General features: G+C 30.3%; 2 protein-coding genes across 2 annotated transcripts; one reads left to right on the top strand and one right to left on the bottom strand.

Annotated features, from left to right (window-relative positions):
* Nucleotides 1–845: 845 nt before the first annotated feature.
* On the bottom strand, nucleotides 846–6,221 carry LOC145190388 (SH3 domain-binding protein 5-like). Its single transcript, XM_090090414.1, has 7 exons — nucleotides 5,606–6,221; nucleotides 4,630–4,692; nucleotides 2,652–2,780; nucleotides 2,370–2,531; nucleotides 2,104–2,234; nucleotides 1,930–1,972; nucleotides 846–1,759 (listed from the first exon to the last, which is right to left on the bottom strand). The coding sequence occupies exons 1-7, from the start codon at nucleotides 5,687–5,689 to the stop codon at nucleotides 1,097–1,099; spliced, it is 1,275 nt and encodes a 424-aa protein (XP_089946540.1). The 5' UTR covers nucleotides 5,690–6,221; the 3' UTR covers nucleotides 846–1,096.
* A 645-nt stretch (nucleotides 6,222–6,866) lies between these two features.
* LOC149886561 (uncharacterized) lies at nucleotides 6,867–16,526 on the top strand. The gene is made up of 8 exons (XM_090090409.1): nucleotides 6,867–6,937; nucleotides 11,694–12,185; nucleotides 12,294–12,389; nucleotides 12,468–12,590; nucleotides 12,710–14,518; nucleotides 14,691–14,822; nucleotides 14,956–15,792; nucleotides 16,010–16,526. The coding sequence occupies exons 4-8, from the start codon at nucleotides 12,497–12,499 to the stop codon at nucleotides 16,243–16,245; spliced, it is 3,108 nt and encodes a 1,035-aa protein (XP_089946535.1). The 5' UTR covers nucleotides 6,867–6,937; nucleotides 11,694–12,185; nucleotides 12,294–12,389; nucleotides 12,468–12,496; the 3' UTR covers nucleotides 16,246–16,526.
* The last annotated feature ends 636 nt before the right edge of the window (nucleotides 16,527–17,162 follow it).

Here is a 17,162-nt window from a genome sequence, read left to right as displayed (position 1 = left end):
TGTTGCTCATTTACGAATAGTTACATTTTTATCCGGGTAAAAGGCATGCACCACTCTTTTTAGCAGCGGTACATGTCTTTTATCCACTTTTATCTAATAACATTGTTTAAAAAAGAAACAGAAATACGAGTTTGACAGTGGATAAAGGTGTTAGATTTGAATATTTTTCGTTACAAAGATATTTAAGTCTTAGATCTTCTACCTTGTTTGTTTTTTACAAATAACACCTTCATCCACTCAGTTGTCACATTTTATCCACTTGTGTCTTCAGTTCTTTGTATCTGAGTTCTACAAATACTAAACTTTTTAAACTCTAATTTCTCGACTACTCGACTACACGCCAGATCGAACCTGTCTCTTATTGAAGAAATAAGAACACGAATAGCTTAGTAGTAGATTGTCCGGTAGTTATAGCAACTTGATTCCGGATAATGAGAGATACCTGCATAATTTACGAAAGTGGAACGTCCTGAAGAATTGGGCATTGTTTATGATTTAAGCAAGTAAATCTTTTACACATCTTCATTCAAAATTGTTGTATAAAGTTTTATTTAACAAATCGAGCTTCATGTTTCTTAGGAACAAATTGTTTAACTGATTTCATTAGTTACCAAGATCCACCCCCTGTAGCGTTTTATCAAGCAGGGGATCTTGACAAAAATTGTGAACTGTTCGACTTCTGAAAGCAGTCAAAATGTAACCAGAAAAAATGTTACCATTTACAAATGAAAAACATCTGGATCTTTAAGTTTTGAAATCAGTTTTTACACATTTTTTAAAAATTTTATTTACCGTCGATATTTGATTATCACAAAGAAAACCGCGAGTAATTTTACGACAAATAATTTCAGTGAATCCTTTATTAAATTAATAAATTTTACATGCGTTTGTTAAAATATCTGGATAAATTATTTCATTTTTTAAAATTAAAAATATCGATTTGTAAAGAACAACTCTTCATATAAATGTATATATATATAAACTAGTGATGTTTACACGTTTCTGGTGGTCCTCCTCAGAGGTATTAAGACTTAGAGAGATTTACTTTTGCATAAAACTGAAGCCATGCAACTTCTTGTTTCTAACGTTTCCGCGACTAATCAGCACTGCTTATTGCAAGTACATCATCGCAGGAGCTACGCTCATTTTCGTCTTCAAATATCCATTGATTTCTTGGTGATCGTCGCTGATCTTTGTTTCCAAAAGGAAGATGTTTTTCAATTTTATTTGAGATACGATTGATATTTAGTACCTTTTTACGATCAGTGTCGGAGGTCTGACCCAAAAGATTTGGCTTTGTAATTCTTCGCCATTCTGGGTCAAATAGTTTTTTAACGTCAAGTAATTGGTAGTCTGTATAATATTTTGCACTGCTTAAACTCCCCATATCAACGCTTTTAGTTGACGGACTTTTGGGGTTAGTCCCAGCATTAAAAGTTTCAAGGTCAAAATCCCCATCTAAATCTAATAGAAAAGAGCGCTGTTTTGCATGGGCTTTTATTTTTTGAGCCTCAGTCAAACTTATTGAACAGTCTTCAGAGAGCTGACGAGACAAACGCCGCGGTTTGGATGACTCGAAATTACGCTCAGAACCAACACACTCATTCCGTATGTTTGCACGGAACACAGCGGGACTTGATTGATTCCTCTTACGATGAATATCTTCACTGATGTTCTCAAGCTCACGCAAACTTTTGGAATATCTTTCTTTCGCAGCAATATAGGAACTCTCCAGTTCTTGAATGTACCCTTTTTGATTCTTTAACACAATTTACATTTGTATTATTATTTATATTGTTATTCATACTAATTTATATTATCAATTTATAATATTAATTTATAACATTTGTTCATGATTATCTAGACTAAATTTAAAAGTATATAAAAACAAAAAAAAAAAAGTGTTAAAGAAATGAATATTGAAAGCACCTCTAAATAATCTAAGTAGAATGACTTCTGTTCAAAATACGGTCTAAAAGAGAAATCAGATTCAAAGAAAAAAAAAAATATCTCTGATATAAACTTGAGTCAAAAAACTATTTTAACTAAAACAACAAGCTTTTTAACTTTCATTGAACACTTTGCTTTAGTTTAACTTAATACCTTGCTTTAGCTATACTATTTTTAAGCTGCTTTTCTAATTGCATTTTTCGATGCTGGAGCTTGGTATATGCTAAAGCTGCTTCATGATGTGCTAATTCATTCTTTATCTTTTCCTGTTCTGCCTCTAACAGCTGTTAAAAAAAAGAGTTTGTTAAAAAATCTTTTTAATACACTAAACAAAAATTATACTCATCAATATGATTATACCAAGAATGTAGTTATCTTTATTTTTTTAAAGCAAAGTGGACATAAAAAAACAATCATACTTTTAGGTTAGCATTATTCAGCATTTCTTGCCAGGCTGAGTCAAACAATGCTGGGTTGTTAATTAATTTATCCTCAGCAACTGAAATTGTCTTACGGGCACCTTTGTGTAAGTCACAAGCCCTCTCATATGTCATTGCAGCACTGGAGCATTCAATATGTGCCTGGAAAAAAGTTTTTTAAAAAAATCATTGATTTGAATCCTAAAATAATTAAAATAACCTCCTGAAGATAAATAAAGTGTTAAAAAAAATTTCAAAGTGTAATTAAAGAAAAGTAATAACCTTTTTTGTTTCAGCTAAAACTTCGAAATAGGGTCTCGCTTTGTCAATATTATTTCCTAAAGACTTTGCTAATTGTTGAAGATCACGAGTTGCATCGTTTAATTTTTGACGAAACAATGTTCTAGCTTCCTATGAAAAATGACAAATGTGCAGATTACACAGATCTGCAACGAATTCTATCTCTAAATTTTAAATGATTTCAGTAGGTTTTTAATACGAGTTACAGAAAAAATAGGCAAAAAATTCTACAGCATCAGAATTATTTGTTTTTTTCTCAGGAATATTTTTTTCAATATTTGTTGCTTCATATTCACCATATTCTAATGGATTGATTAAACCTACTCACATAAAAATTGTTAACCAAAATATTTACTTTTATTATCAACTATTACTATAACTAACCAAAAAGCATCAGGTTACACTAAAATTAGTTAAAATATTGATTGATGAAGTAAATTGATGTATTTTAAAAAAATATTCTTAGTTGCTTATCACTAAATTAGACGACCTTTTATTTTAATAAGATCGTGCCATTTAAATTTTCTCAGTTCTATTTTTAAAAATAAAAGCAAACCAAAATAAAAATGGTTGAGCATCTAAACTCACCAGATAGTTTTAGTACTTGGGGTAAACTTTTGTTATCAAAGCAAAAATGTTGTGAAAGGCATACAGCATGTATTTTTGTAGCAGCGTTAAAAATCAAAAGAAACAGTCGATGCAGCATGAAGTATTCATGTTTTAAACTTTACAAATGGTCAACATTTTGTAAATTTTACACATGAAATTAACTTTTATTGCTGCAGTTTAAAAGGGTCTCAAAAAAGAAAATTCTTAGTTCATATTTGGGCAGATTCTCAACTTATCCACCTGATCATAAACACATCTGATGTTTCACGAATAAGACAGTATTAGGCCATCTATTTCATTTTTCCCATTCATTAAAGGAATAACTGTATGAATCCCAATATCTATTAAGGTGTTAGAGAAATCATAAAACTCTAAAACCTATGAAAATCTTATTAAAAAACTAGATAAAAGAAAATTTGCTTATTACTTCAATTTTAATAAACATTAAATAAGTACCAGGAAAAAGAGATAATAAAGAAAATAGATGACCAAAAAATTACTTTTATTGTTGTCTTGTTTCAAAATATTAAATTTATTAAAAATTGCACTAATCAAAATGATGCAATTAGTTTGTGCAAAAAAAAAAGATTTTGTGTGATGGTTTTCTTTTTTAAAGTTCTCAATCTAAGTGGTCCCAAGATGTTCAATCAGATTTAGTTCTAGATTTTGTAATGGCCACTCCTAGACATGAATAATCTTTGATTGGAAAAATTTCTTTGTACAAAACTTGATTAAGGAAACTATCAATACATTGAATTGGAAAAGTCATGTTGTAACTTAAGTTGCTCCAAAACCATTTATTCTTCCACCAAACTTAACAGCAAGAAGATGATACTTGGAGTTAAACCAAAAGGTTGTTGCTTTAATTTGGAGTTGAAAAGCAGGATGTTGAACATACTTACTCTTTCACTCCAGAAAATAAACCCTTTACTTTTTAATTTTCAGTGAAGATGGCATTTAACAAACTTGATTTGGGGATTCTTATAAATAAAACAATAGTTTCTTAGCAGAGCACATTTAAAAAATTTCTAAAGCTGGCAAATTTTCACAAATCAAACATTTCAACATTTAAATTTTGATATAATTTATAAGATATTTAAAATTTTTTACAAAAGAAGTTATATAATGTAAATTTTTATAATGTAATATAAATACTTAAAAAAAAAAAAAATGACAAAAGCATGTTTTATCTGTAAATATAGAAATATCTAATTTTTTTATGAAGATCAAATATTAAAAAACTATTTTTATAATAAAAAAACTAGTTTAAGTATTTTACATAATGTTTAGACAAAATTTAATGCAAATATTAGACATTTAAATCAAAATCATTTAATTTAACACAACTTACATCAAGTTCTTTTTCCAAAACATTTATTGAATCTGACGCACTGTTTAATTTTTCAAGTTCAATCTATAAAGGTAAAAATATTCATCTAAGATTTCTGCTCATAGTCAAGTATATTATATATATGGTACAGAGTAAAACTGGAGAAGTACAGGAACAACTTGTGTTACAAGTAAAAGAGAAGACAGGATCATCACAAAGCTTTCAAAACAAACAGAGAGAACTAGCTACTCACTTTGTAGCAGAATTTTTAAAAAAATGCATAAAATATTGCTACTACTTATAAAATGCTCTTTTAGCATGAAAACAAAGCATGTCTTCCATTAGCCACTTTGCAGTGAAAACATGCCTCAATATTAATGCTTGTACAATTCTTTGTTATCTATAAATTGACATAACATTGATTTAAAATTATAATTGTGGAAATCAAAATATTAGTTATGATTAGAAAAGGCATATTTTAAATAAAGTAATTACTACTGCACTTGTTTGCTGTATTACAAGAACTTGGATTTACACTTTTCTTATTGCAAAACCATTGCATGTAAAGAATTGTATCCAAAATCATCCAATATCATGTGACTTGTGTCTAAAAACTTTAGTTGTTGTTGCTAATACATCTTTAATCCTAAACTGCCTGAGATTGACATGGAATTCTTTTAAAGGCATCTGTCAGAAACCATTCAAGACCATCATTAAAAATTCTTGACAACATTAATAATGGTGTTACAACAGTACTGGACAGTACAAGTTCATAAATGATACAGATATATATATATATATATATATATATATATATATATATATATATATATATATATATATATATATATATATATATATATATATATATAGAGAGAGAGAGAGAGAGAGAGAGAGAGAGAGAGAGAGAGAGAGAGAGACACACACACACACACATATATCAAACCCTTGTTAGCATTCCTGCTACATACATAAGGATATAAAACGTTAACTTTACCTCTACTCTTGGATCCAGTTTATCTTCTTCATAGTTATCTGGATTATCTATACCATCAGGTTGTTCCCTAACTGCATCACACATATTAAGACCAAATATAAATTGTTTCTTTTATTATTACATTACTATTCTGTCATACAATATTTAAATAAAAAGTGCATTTAAAAAAATTGCTGCTTGTTTATATTTTTATTTTAAATATTTTTATTCTAAATATTGCCAAGATCACCAAGATCTAGTTTGCTGTAAATGTGGTAAGCTGAGCTGATGTTTACAAATGTACATAGCCCTTTTAAAAATGGAGGTTTTTAAAACAACTAAACCAAAATTCATCTAAGGTTTCAGAACAGATCTTTTCAAATGTTTATATTTGCTCACTTGTTCCGGCCATAACAAAGAACCGGACCGATTAGCTATCTAAAGTTGAAATTTTTGGACTTCCTAAAAGATTATTTCTATTTTCTTATTTTTTTCACAAATGTAAATAATTTTTTAAGCCACAAAAATAAATTTTTAAACGGTAGAAACAATGAACACGAAAATGAAAAGAGCCCATATGTAAACCATCGATATTATTTTTAAAATGTTTATAAACTGTTAAGGCTGGTTCCCACTTGTGGTTGAAAGTTTAAGTTAAACAAAAAATTTAAACGTTCCAATGAAAATCGGGCTTTTTACGCCGTATATTGACAAAATTTATCAATCATTTACTTATCAATCAACTTTTTACCAATCGTCATTTTTAAGAATGAACCACGTGTTTCATCCAGTTATTGCTCTGCTAAAAAATTTATTTTAAGATTGTTAAGTGTGTGGAGGAATTCAACAAAAAATATTTTTAACTAAACAAGCTGTTTTACATTACTCAAGAAACATTTTGTTGAACTGACTCCTACAAAACCAAATATCAAATATACAAAAGACTTATATTTGGAATTAAAGTTTTGTGTGAATTAGTCGTTTTCGGCATAACTTTTTTAATTGTTACATTGCATAACATAAAAATTGGTGTTAACTGTGCATTTCATACAAGTTCGTTACCATGTATATACAAACTCGTTACCATCCGTTTCTTACGTTATTTTACCGCGCGTTTATATAAATTTGTTGAACTTTTAACCCTTTGAACTCCTGATATTTTTTTTGTACGATATACCTGTATCTCCAGCGTACTTGTTACAATTTCAAGTAAAACTTTACATTTTCAAATCTATTTAAAATTAAATTAAAAAAAAAAACCATACAAACGGATATTAAAATAATTTGATGTATGATAGAATTAAGTACTTATCGTGTCGACATACAGTCGCCAACGGAGTGCAAAGATTTAAGGTTTGGACGTTTGTTGTTAAATAAATCGTGAAAAAAAAAATCGCAGCGAAAATATTAAAAGATCTAACTTCTTGAGATTATCATGTAGTTCAGTAGTTTAGTTTACAATGACCAAAAGTTCAGCACAGCTGTCTAAGAATTTATAGCAGTAGATTTGTATAATTTTTGATGTCACTACAAAAATACTCTTGATGAAAAAAACAGACTTTTAAAACTCCAAGTTTTGTCTGACTTTTTGATTTTGCGGAATGAAAAAGTTGTACAGCTTTGTAAAACTATTCGCAGCCTTGTAATGAATAGGTGGAAAGATAAAATTTAGCGAATATTTCCGAGGGAATCTTCCAAAGCTCTTTACATATGTCAATATCTTTTAATGCTGTCGACGTAGTATTATCAAATTTTTTGCTTTTGAAGAATCTCAAAATACTGATGCTAAATATTTTGAGAATGATTCTTTGAGAGATCAGAGGATGCCGACTGCCAAGTCCGTCAAGAAGTTATTTAAGGGCCGTGTTAGTTATTTAACGGCCGTCCCAACTTATTCTGATGAGCCTCTGGAACCTAGAGACTGCTGCAATGGGGGATGGGGGGAGTAGATGGGGACTGCATTTTCAAAAAAGTTTAAGCTTTTATAAAATTTCCTTTAAAATGTTAATTTATGTATATTTCAATTATCAATAAGATCAGATCATGATGACCAGATGATTTCTAAATCATCTTATTAAAATATTATTGATTTTATAATGGCTTTTTAAGGCTCTTATTTCTATTGTTTACCTAAAGTTCATATTTTAGACGCGTTTTATACAAATTAACTGTGCTTGTTTTAATTCGATATTATATCCGAATTTTCGCGATTTGAGAAAGCATGTTTTGTGATCTTGTTTATTGTTGTTGTTTATACGATGTTAACAATATCTTTAAAGATTTATGTTTTTATAAATTTTAACGTTAAAAGTTTTAACTTTTTATTGAAGATACATGTTTTTATTCTGTGATCTCTGCAGGGGATCTCCCCAACGCTTTCTATGCCGATCCCAAAACCTTGTTCTAGTAAATTTCAGTTGGTTTTGTAGCCATAGACTTTTTCCTATAGCTAAATAAAAATAGAAATCAATAACACTAAATCAGTAAGATTTCAGTGCAGCGTTTTTCTCATTAAATCTGTAACATTTAGATAACGCAGGGTAACTTTGACACACTTTGATATTCTCTATTGAGCAAAATCATCTAAGAAAAAGTGTCATTCCTGTTCTTTACCTTGTATCATAGTACTTTTCAATTTGATTATTCCCCACTAGACATGCATCGTCCGGACGTCTTATGGACATCGCACAGCGAGTTAAAATTCAAAAAAACTAACAAAAAGCCCCACAAAAAACAATTGCTAGGAACAACTAAATTGAGTTATGACGTAACTAATACCACCAGAAAACTGGAAACTAATTGCTTTTTAGTTAATTTTTAAGGATTCGCCAATTTTTACATCTTTTTCTGAGACATTATTTTATTTATTTTTATTGCAAAACTTGCCCACAAAATACTAGCTTTAGTGTTACTCTTTTAAGGTTGATACAGGTAAAAATAGTTCAAAATTTAATTTGAAGGCATATATTTAAGATATTTGGTAACTATAAGCAATATTTAGGTTACCAAGTTGGCTGAACATCCGGCTGAAACATTTTCATTAGCTTCAATCAGAAAAGCCTCTTGAGATCCTACCAAGAAAAATTTTGTGTTTGTCATAAAAAAGGCTACAAATCCTGGTAAAGTTAAAAGCATGGAGGTTATTTTTCCCGAAAAAAAATGAAGATTGAAAATGGCTTGAGCTTAAAAGTTCAGTGTGATCTTTCCGATGAACAGTATCAAATATTCAGAAATTATTATGGATAATACAGAATGCAGATAGTTATCCTTCGCATCATGAAATTAAGAATGAAAGAAAGAAATGTTATCCTGAGAGTGTAGTTCTGACAGAAATATCTGCTTCCACTTTTCTACAGGGTATGTTTAATCATACTTTGACAAGGATACTAACTTTTTACTGAATGCAAAGACTCTATGAGTTTGAAGACGTTCTTCATTTTAAAGGGTTCTTTATTTTTATCAGTATATTTTTGTGTAAACAAAAATATACCGATAAAAATATTGGCGAGACCCGAGTTAACAAGCAAAGTCTTTTTCAGACAGCTATTGTTCCATTATTTTAGATCCCTACATCTCCAATATCAATAGGAAACGAAAGAGTTTATCGGAAATGAAGTTGAGCATCTTAAAACTGAAATGAATTGACTGGTCGAGTCTGAGGTAAAGTTAGAAGTAGCAGAAGGCAACCACTGAAAATATTAGTTTCATTAACCGCATTAGTTTCAAAAAACACAAATCTAAAAATGGAAAACCACTTCCCCCCGATAATACGTCTTTTATAATGACGTAATAACAAAAAAAAGCTGTTTTAACTAAAAATAGTTTTTTTCTTTTTTTGTTTTGGTCATAGAATAGTTAGAAAAAATAATATGGTATTTTGGTTTTTTGAATCCAAATTTTTTATTTTAATTAGTATATGTGCGCGTTTTGGTTTGAGGAGCCCAAATTTTTTTTATTTAAATTTATCTTTGTGTGCGTAAAAGACTTTAACAAGCATACGGGTGTGTAGTACGCGCCTTAGATACCCATAAAGTTTATTTAAGAAATATGTGGCATATATTGTATACGTAGTATTATATGGTATTTGGGATCGAGGAATCCATATATTTTATTTAAATCATTAATTAAGCGCGTAAATAACATACAGACGCGTACGCGCGCGTAATACGCGTCATAGATACGTGTATAACTCATTTCTAATAAGAGATTTAAACTTTCTGACCCAAAAATACAAATATTGATTTAGAAAATGTTTATATTTGATGGTTATATAATTTTTGCCGTTATTTCACCTTTCTGGACTCACTGTATATCTTACGGATGATGAAAGTCCACTGGGTCATAAAACGTCATATTACTTTGATTGATTGAAGTGAACAATACTTTTTTAAATTTATTTGATGTACTTAAATGTCAATTATACCTTGCATGTTGTAAAATTGTCACATCCAACCACAGTTAAATCGTAATGTTAAAACCTGTACCTAGGTCAATAGATGATTGCACACTTACACATACTCTGCATAATCTTATTACAGTACCCGTACTACTGGAGAGGCCAGAAAGGTCAAGGCCCCCTCACTTTTTTTGTAAGTAAAATTGTTTTTTATAACTGAAGAAAATCAAGTTTTTGAATAAATATGATCACGATAACACGTATTGTACTTGGTTCTTCTTATCGCATTTGCTTCTTTTTTTCTCTGAAACCTCAAAAACGAAAATAATCAAACCGTTACAGTACGCATATTTTTTTCTAATTTCAAACTCCCGTGAAACGTTGCTTTAAAAATTATTGCGTGGGCATTGTGTTAAAAACACAAATGAAATACCAACCACAACAATTTTATGCCGACCAAATCTTTAGCATACATTTAGTCATAGCACAAGAAAAATTCTTAAAAAACTGTGATTCCCAAACAAGACAGGTTATAGCGACAAAATGCACTTCAGATTACAGTAACATGCTCGCAAAAACTTAGAAAAGCAGTTATAAATATTATGTAACATTTACAATGGTAATCAACTTTACATAATATTATTAACTGCTTTTTTTAGTTTTTGCATAATAATTTAATTCCAACTTAATTGAAAAAAAAAGATTGGATAGAGCTGAATGAATCTTAAAAAAAACATTTTATACAGTTCTGATGTAGAACCTTTCGAATTTCGGTTAGAACTTTTTTTCGACATCTAAATTTTTTTTTTCTTTTTCAGAAAAAGTTTTACTGCTAATAATAAACCAATCCTTCTGACCCATTGGCGTCCGAGAAAAAATATTGCATTTAAAGTTTTTGCTATTATTGACAAAGTCATTAACACCACGATTTTGTCATTAATAGCAAAAACTTTAAATGTAAGTTTCTGCTTAAATCACTCAAAGGTTTATGGCCTGACACTGACAAGTGGCTGGCTAAACATAAAGTCTAATTCAAGCCATAACTTGGTGGTCCGTTGGCAGGACCAGAGAGCAAAAAGCTCTTGAAAAACACAGACATGCTTTACTTCAAAAATTGGAATGCAGATTCTGCATTCCAAGTTTTTGAGTTTATTGAAACACTGCGAAAGTTTAATGCAGTTGTTGAGTCTTGCTTTAGAAATGAGTTTAACAAAGTTTACTTAAAAAAATCCAAAGCCTTTTTGGGCGCCTCTGGTTTCACACATTTAAAGAGTTTTTAAGCTTTAATCTTTTTTTGTTAAAAGTATGCATAAAGATTAAGTGCAATTAGCCATACAAATGTGTGACTAATATTTATAATTGACAAACTTCGTTAAGGTTTTTTTTTATTTTAAAAAGAGATGTTTCTATATTTTAAATTTTCATTTTGACAACTTATTTTTATTCATGATGCCATGATTTACAAATATAAAGATTTCTGAAAAAAAAAAAAGACAGATTTTTATATACCTCGTTAATTAGTCTTGTTTATAATCGAAACCTAGTCTGGTTTAAGAAGACACATTTTAGAAAGATAGTAGTGAGGAACATTATTATACTTAAGTTGTATTAGTACATGATATCACTTTCTTACAAAATTAAGTAAAAAAAATATTGAATTTAAATTAAAAAAAGCTACTTTTACTGTAAGCTAAATTCTCGCGTCTCATTTAGCGATGAAAAGATCGTAATGCCGTCAAATGCTTTAATGGCCCACCGTAAGGGTTTCCTTCTCGCCAAACTTTTTAGATAAGTTTACAGGAAGAGTTTTAAGGTATTTTTCTTTTTTTACAAAATTCCTTTCATAGTCGACAATATTGTATCAACTAAACTTCCATTCAGGACGTCATTGTCGTATTTAGGATTCATTTTATGTGTTTGCTTGTAAAGCAAATTCTAAGTATGTATGTATTCGCTACACATGTGCTCTTTATATGTTGTTTAAATGTTCTATTATGTTAAAAGTTCTATTTTATTTGTTTATTTTTTTTTTTTTGCTAATTTTTTTTCCCTTTAAACTTTGAAATCTCTACAACTGAGAGTGTTGCGATCTACATGACTAATTAAAGTATTATGCAACAGAACAATGAAACCTAATTCCACCGTTCCCCACGCGAAGAACAAAGCAATTTAGTTTGACAGTTATTTTTGTATTTATTTTAAAAGGTAAGTTTTCTTTAGAAAAAAAAAAAAAAAAAACATTTTCAAAAATTTTTCGTGTGCCAAATAGAATGAATTCCTTCTGTAACCCGTTATGGATGTTTTCTTTTTTAGTTTCAATAAAAAAAGAAACAATACAGTAAAAAGACTTCGTTCAACGCAATCTCCAAATGAAAAAAAAGAATGTCAAAAAGCTATTATTAGTTTAAGGCAAGTGCGCTTTGTCGTATATATACTTGCTATAAGCCATTTTCTAACGCTGCAATTTTTAAATATGGCTTCTATTAGGTACCGCCACGACGGTTGGATGCTGTACAATGGTTTATCGGGCATTCTTGCTATTCTGCCTTTCGTTCTCGTGCGGAGTAGATTTCAATTTTAAGATCTCCTTAGAGACACCAGGAATGTCGGGTAAAATTATATATATAATTCATTGTTTTGGATATATATTTATACACACACACACACGCACAAACACACACACACATCCGCATACAAATATAACAAGTTGTTTTTTAATACTTCCTTAGGTTTCCCCCCCGCGTTTGATAATCTTCTAAGTAACCTTGCTACACCCAAGAACCTAAGTATGTTTAGCATTTCAAAATTAACACTCCCAGAGTTGGTTGACCAAACAGCCGGGCCTTACTGGGATTTTTATGTCTTAAACTATTTTCTAAACAATAAAATTCCTCTCGATGTAGTTTCTATTGTGCAAAACATTTCTATAGATGATTTAATAAATAACATGCCACGTTTCGATCTGCAAGATTTTTGGTCGGTATCGTTAAAAGTGCTTATATTTCAAGTATCTATGTACCTAGAGCCAGCAGGAACAGAGGACGTAATCAGTTTGTTAAAAAATATTTACAAAGAAGATCCGAAATCCGTTTTTTCAGAAGTGCTAGGGCTCAATATAAGCCAACCGTACTTATTGTACACCTATCCTTACATGAAACAGATTTTACTAAAGTTGCAATACAATCAAACTTTACGCGTTATAAATGCATTCGGAATTACGCCGACTCAGCTTACAGTTCTATCGTTTGATTTATTTGATGTGGTTAACGAAAAGATGGCAAACGAAGTGTTCTGTAAAATTCACAAACAAAATTCTACTCTGTATCACAATAATGTTGTGGACGTTCTTGTTCGTATTCAGTTGTATAGGTCAAGTTTTTATCATTGGAGTTTGTTGTGTAAACAGACTATGTTGACCGATTCTCAAGAAACATTAGACAATCTTAGTAAAAGATGTTTTGACCAAGATTTCTCAAAGGTTGCATTTATCCTTTACGATCTTTCGCCTGAAAATTCGAACATCTTTAGAACGTTGACCGTTGAAGAATCAAGCTTTGTGGCTAATAGAACGTTATTTAGTTCAACTTTGATTCCAGTGCAAGATCAATTAATCGAAATGAAGAAACGGATGGACATTGTGAACGTTGCAAAAACACGTTGTTTTATTCTTTTATCAAACGAAAACGGAATTTCTCAAAGAACAATGATTTACTTTACGATTAGTGAGATTCTAACGCGTATTCACGCGCTTCCATGGACGGTATTAATAAAGATGTACGCCATCGAAGATTTCGTCGCTCTGAAGGCAAAGTTTATTGATTTTCAAGATCTCCCAAAACTCATCAATGGAGAAAATAAAAATACAAACATTGACGTTAAATTTTTACAACTTCAAACTCTCCAACTTATTTTGAACACGTTGGCTGGTAATATCAATTCATCTTTATTATACGCGCAATTTAAAGAATCTTTTATTTTGATGAGCAAGTACCCTTTATCACGATTTGCAGCTATCTTTGATTTCTCACAAGATTACGTGATGAATGCGACTTTAACTTCGCTTACTTCTGAGGCATTTAATCTGAATTCCACCGAATTTCTTGAAAATTACAGAATAGCAAGTGCAGAGTATAACTTTTTCCAAAGCACTAGAATTAAAGATATGGGACTCTTATTAAAACTAGAAAGAAACGATTTAATTTTACTTACAATCACTCAACTCATTGCGAGTATGAAGTTGAATATTTATTTGTCAAACATCATGCTTATGACTCCTGTAGCATTAGCCGCAACGAAAAATAAAACTGCAACGGAGATTCTCCAATACAGTGTTCCTCAAATAGTACATCAGTTTAAAAACGACGTTATAAAGACCATGGAAGAATTCTTAGATTATGTAAAAGAGTGGTCAAAGTCTGATTCTGCGTCTTTAATATTAACGGAAAAAGATTTATACGATCTTGGAGTACTTTTAAGTCGTCCTGCACTAGAGGTAGCAAACTTGAGGGTCATAGATATTATCAATGCCATACTTAATTGTAAGTTTTTAACTCGATGACTTAAATAACCTTTTTAATTGCACCCTTTTCTGTGGGGCAATCAAGACATTTTTTATTCTACAAAAGAAATTTACTAATATTTTCTTCTCTTTGTTTATTGACATTTTTTATTCATTTATGTAAGTATATACTTAATTTATACTTCATCTAGCGTTTGGTGCTCAATGCGATCCCCAAAATTTGTACTGTAAAAAGCTTCAAAACTGCGTTAAAACGTTAGAAAATGATTACAGGTGTCAGTGTCAATTAGGATACCGGTTTTCTGGACCTACTGAATGCTCAGGTATGTTAACTTTAACTCAAAGCAAATCTTTTTAACACAAAAAATTACCCAACAATCGCCAGAGTTTTTTACTTTGAGGAGAATATATGTTAATTCTAGTTTTCTATTCTCATCATATGTTCTATTAATTTAGATTTAAACGAGTGTTTGTATACGAATGTCACGTGCAATAAAAATGCTGATTGCATAAATACCCAAGGCTCGTATAGCTGTAAATGTAAACCTGGGTTCGATGGGGATGGTAGATTTTGCGACAACATCAATGAATGCTTGATTGGTTCATACAACTGCAGCAACAACACTTCTTGTTTGGATACGGAAGGTTCATATAAATGCGTGTGCAACTTAGGCTTCATTGAGAACAAAGAAAACCAATGTTCGGATATAAACGAATGTCTCCTTAATACCTATAATTGCCATGTGAACGGAGAGTGCATCAATACGATCGGCAGTTATGTGTGTCAATGTCGCAAAGGATTAAAAGGGGACGGAGTAACAAGTTGTTTAGATGTAAACGAATGTGAGACCGGAGATTTTAAATGCACTCCAAACTCGTGGTGTTCTAATACGATTGGAAGTTATAAATGTGTATGCAATTCGGGTTATTTTGAAGAAAATGGTTTCTGTCAGCAATGTTCTGATGTCAGAACAACATGCCATCAATACGCAGATTGTTATAAAGAAATATTTGATAGTTTTCGCTGCATTTGCAAAGCTGGTTTCAGCGGAAATGGAACCTATTGTCAAGATATTAATGAATGCGAAAATAATAATCCTTGCGGAATGGGGCAGTGCAAAAATTTTATAGGCAGCTACTCATGTTTATGCGACCCTGGTTTTAGATCAACCTTTGATAATAAAAAATGCATAGACGTAGACGAATGCAAAGAAAGTTTAAATTTTGGAATATCTCTATGCAATAAGTCTGAGCAAGAGTGCGAAAACAAAGAAGGCAGTTATGCTTGCGTTAGTAAGTGTGAGCATTACTTTTCTCTTGTGTATTTGCTTGGGTTAGTGTGAGCAATACTTTTCTCTCATATGCTTACGCTTACTTTTTTTTTATAAAGTTTTCATTATTACCCAATCTAAAATTCTTCAAAAAGCTGTGTCGTTCCTGAATAAACTTTATTCGCCATTTTTAATTATAGTTTATAGAAACGTAAAATTTCCTCTCTAATTTATTTTAGCTAACAGTTTCAACAAATCTGCTATAATCGGACTGAGTGTAGCAATACCGTTAATAGTTATAATCGTAGTTTTAATCGTTGGAGTTTATTTTATACGCAGAAAGATAAAAGCAGAAAAAGAGTTATCAAATTTTGATCAAAAATTAGAGGAGTTGAACGTCAATAAAGGATATGAAAAAGGTGGTAATTCAGAGCGTATGAGAACGATGCCAAACGGCGAAAGAGGAATAAGATGACCGAAAACGACAAAAGAATCGTAAAAGTGGAATCCTAATCTACGTGGATTGATAATCTTTCGATTTCGATCTTTTCGATAAAATTTCGATTGATAATCGAAATTTTATCGAAAAGTATGCACAGTTTGTTTATAAAGGTATTGAGAGTAGTTAAGACTATTGATTTTTGTTGAGTATTTGCACGTAACCATGAAAATACCTGTAACAACCTGTTTCTCTAAATATTAGTTTTCGATGAAAAAGAAAAATAATGTCACTCATCTCCGTGATCTCCGTAAAAATTAAATGCTTTTTTTTTTTGTTTTTTTGTGGTGACACCTTAATTGAAACAACGAAATATATATTTATAATATATAATTATAAATATATAATTATAAATATAAATATATAATTTGAAATATTTAGTGCAACAAACATGTTATAAAGTATGAAATTATTTTGTATTAAAAACAAACAAAAAAAAAGTGAAATTTTTAAAAAAAATTTTGTAATTTCGTTATTCATGAGTGTAACTATAGATATTTTTTTACTGAAATTTCTTCACACACACACACACACACAAAAAAAAAAAAAAAAAAAAAAAAGAAGATATTGCTACTAACATCATATTGTCTATCAAAATAAGCATGCGAATCTTCCTAGATTACAATCAGGCGCTTCGTTTCACTTGGTTATCACAATTTACTCAACTCAATTTTATTTCATAAATAGCTCAAGGAGATGAACAATTCGTTTCATAAACAAAAAATAACTTATTAAAGTTGTACATCACCCGTTTGATTTTTTTTTTATCATTGATTTGGTTTGAGAAGGATTTATTTTGTTCGATTGGGTGTTGAGATGGAAAAGATAAAGCTATGAAAGATATTAAGATTTCAAAGTATAAAAACTGAACATTTTTCGAAAGGATCTTTCAG

The sequence above is a fragment of the Hydra viridissima genome, unplaced genomic scaffold, assembly GCF_058129835.1.
Source record: "Hydra viridissima isolate aposymbiotic clone 2 unplaced genomic scaffold, HvirCarnegie_v1 scaffold_6, whole genome shotgun sequence".
Classification (NCBI taxonomy): Eukaryota; Metazoa; Cnidaria; class Hydrozoa; order Anthoathecata; family Hydridae; genus Hydra; species Hydra viridissima.
Note: the sequence above shows the minus strand (reverse complement) of the source record. Positions and strands in the feature narration are given on the sequence as shown.

Coding starts and splice junctions, on each gene's coding strand:
- LOC145190388 (XM_090090414.1), bottom strand. CDS start 5,689: ATGTGTGATGCAGTTAGGGAACAACCTGATGGTATAGATAATCCAGAT. Junction 2,781..4,629: donor TTTTGGAAAAAGAACTTGAT/GTAAGTTGTGTT, acceptor CATTTTTCATAG/GAAGCTAGAACATTGTTTCG. Junction 1,973..2,103: donor AATAGTATAGCTAAAGCAAG/GTATTAAGTTAA, acceptor TTTCTCTTTTAG/ACCGTATTTTGAACAGAAGT.
- LOC149886561 (XM_090090409.1), top strand. CDS start 12,497: ATGGTTTATCGGGCATTCTTGCTATTCTGCCTTTCGTTCTCGTGCGGA. Junction 12,591..12,709: donor AGAGACACCAGGAATGTCGG/GTAAAATTATAT, acceptor ATACTTCCTTAG/GTTTCCCCCCCGCGTTTGAT. Junction 14,823..14,955: donor TGGACCTACTGAATGCTCAG/GTATGTTAACTT, acceptor CTATTAATTTAG/ATTTAAACGAGTGTTTGTAT.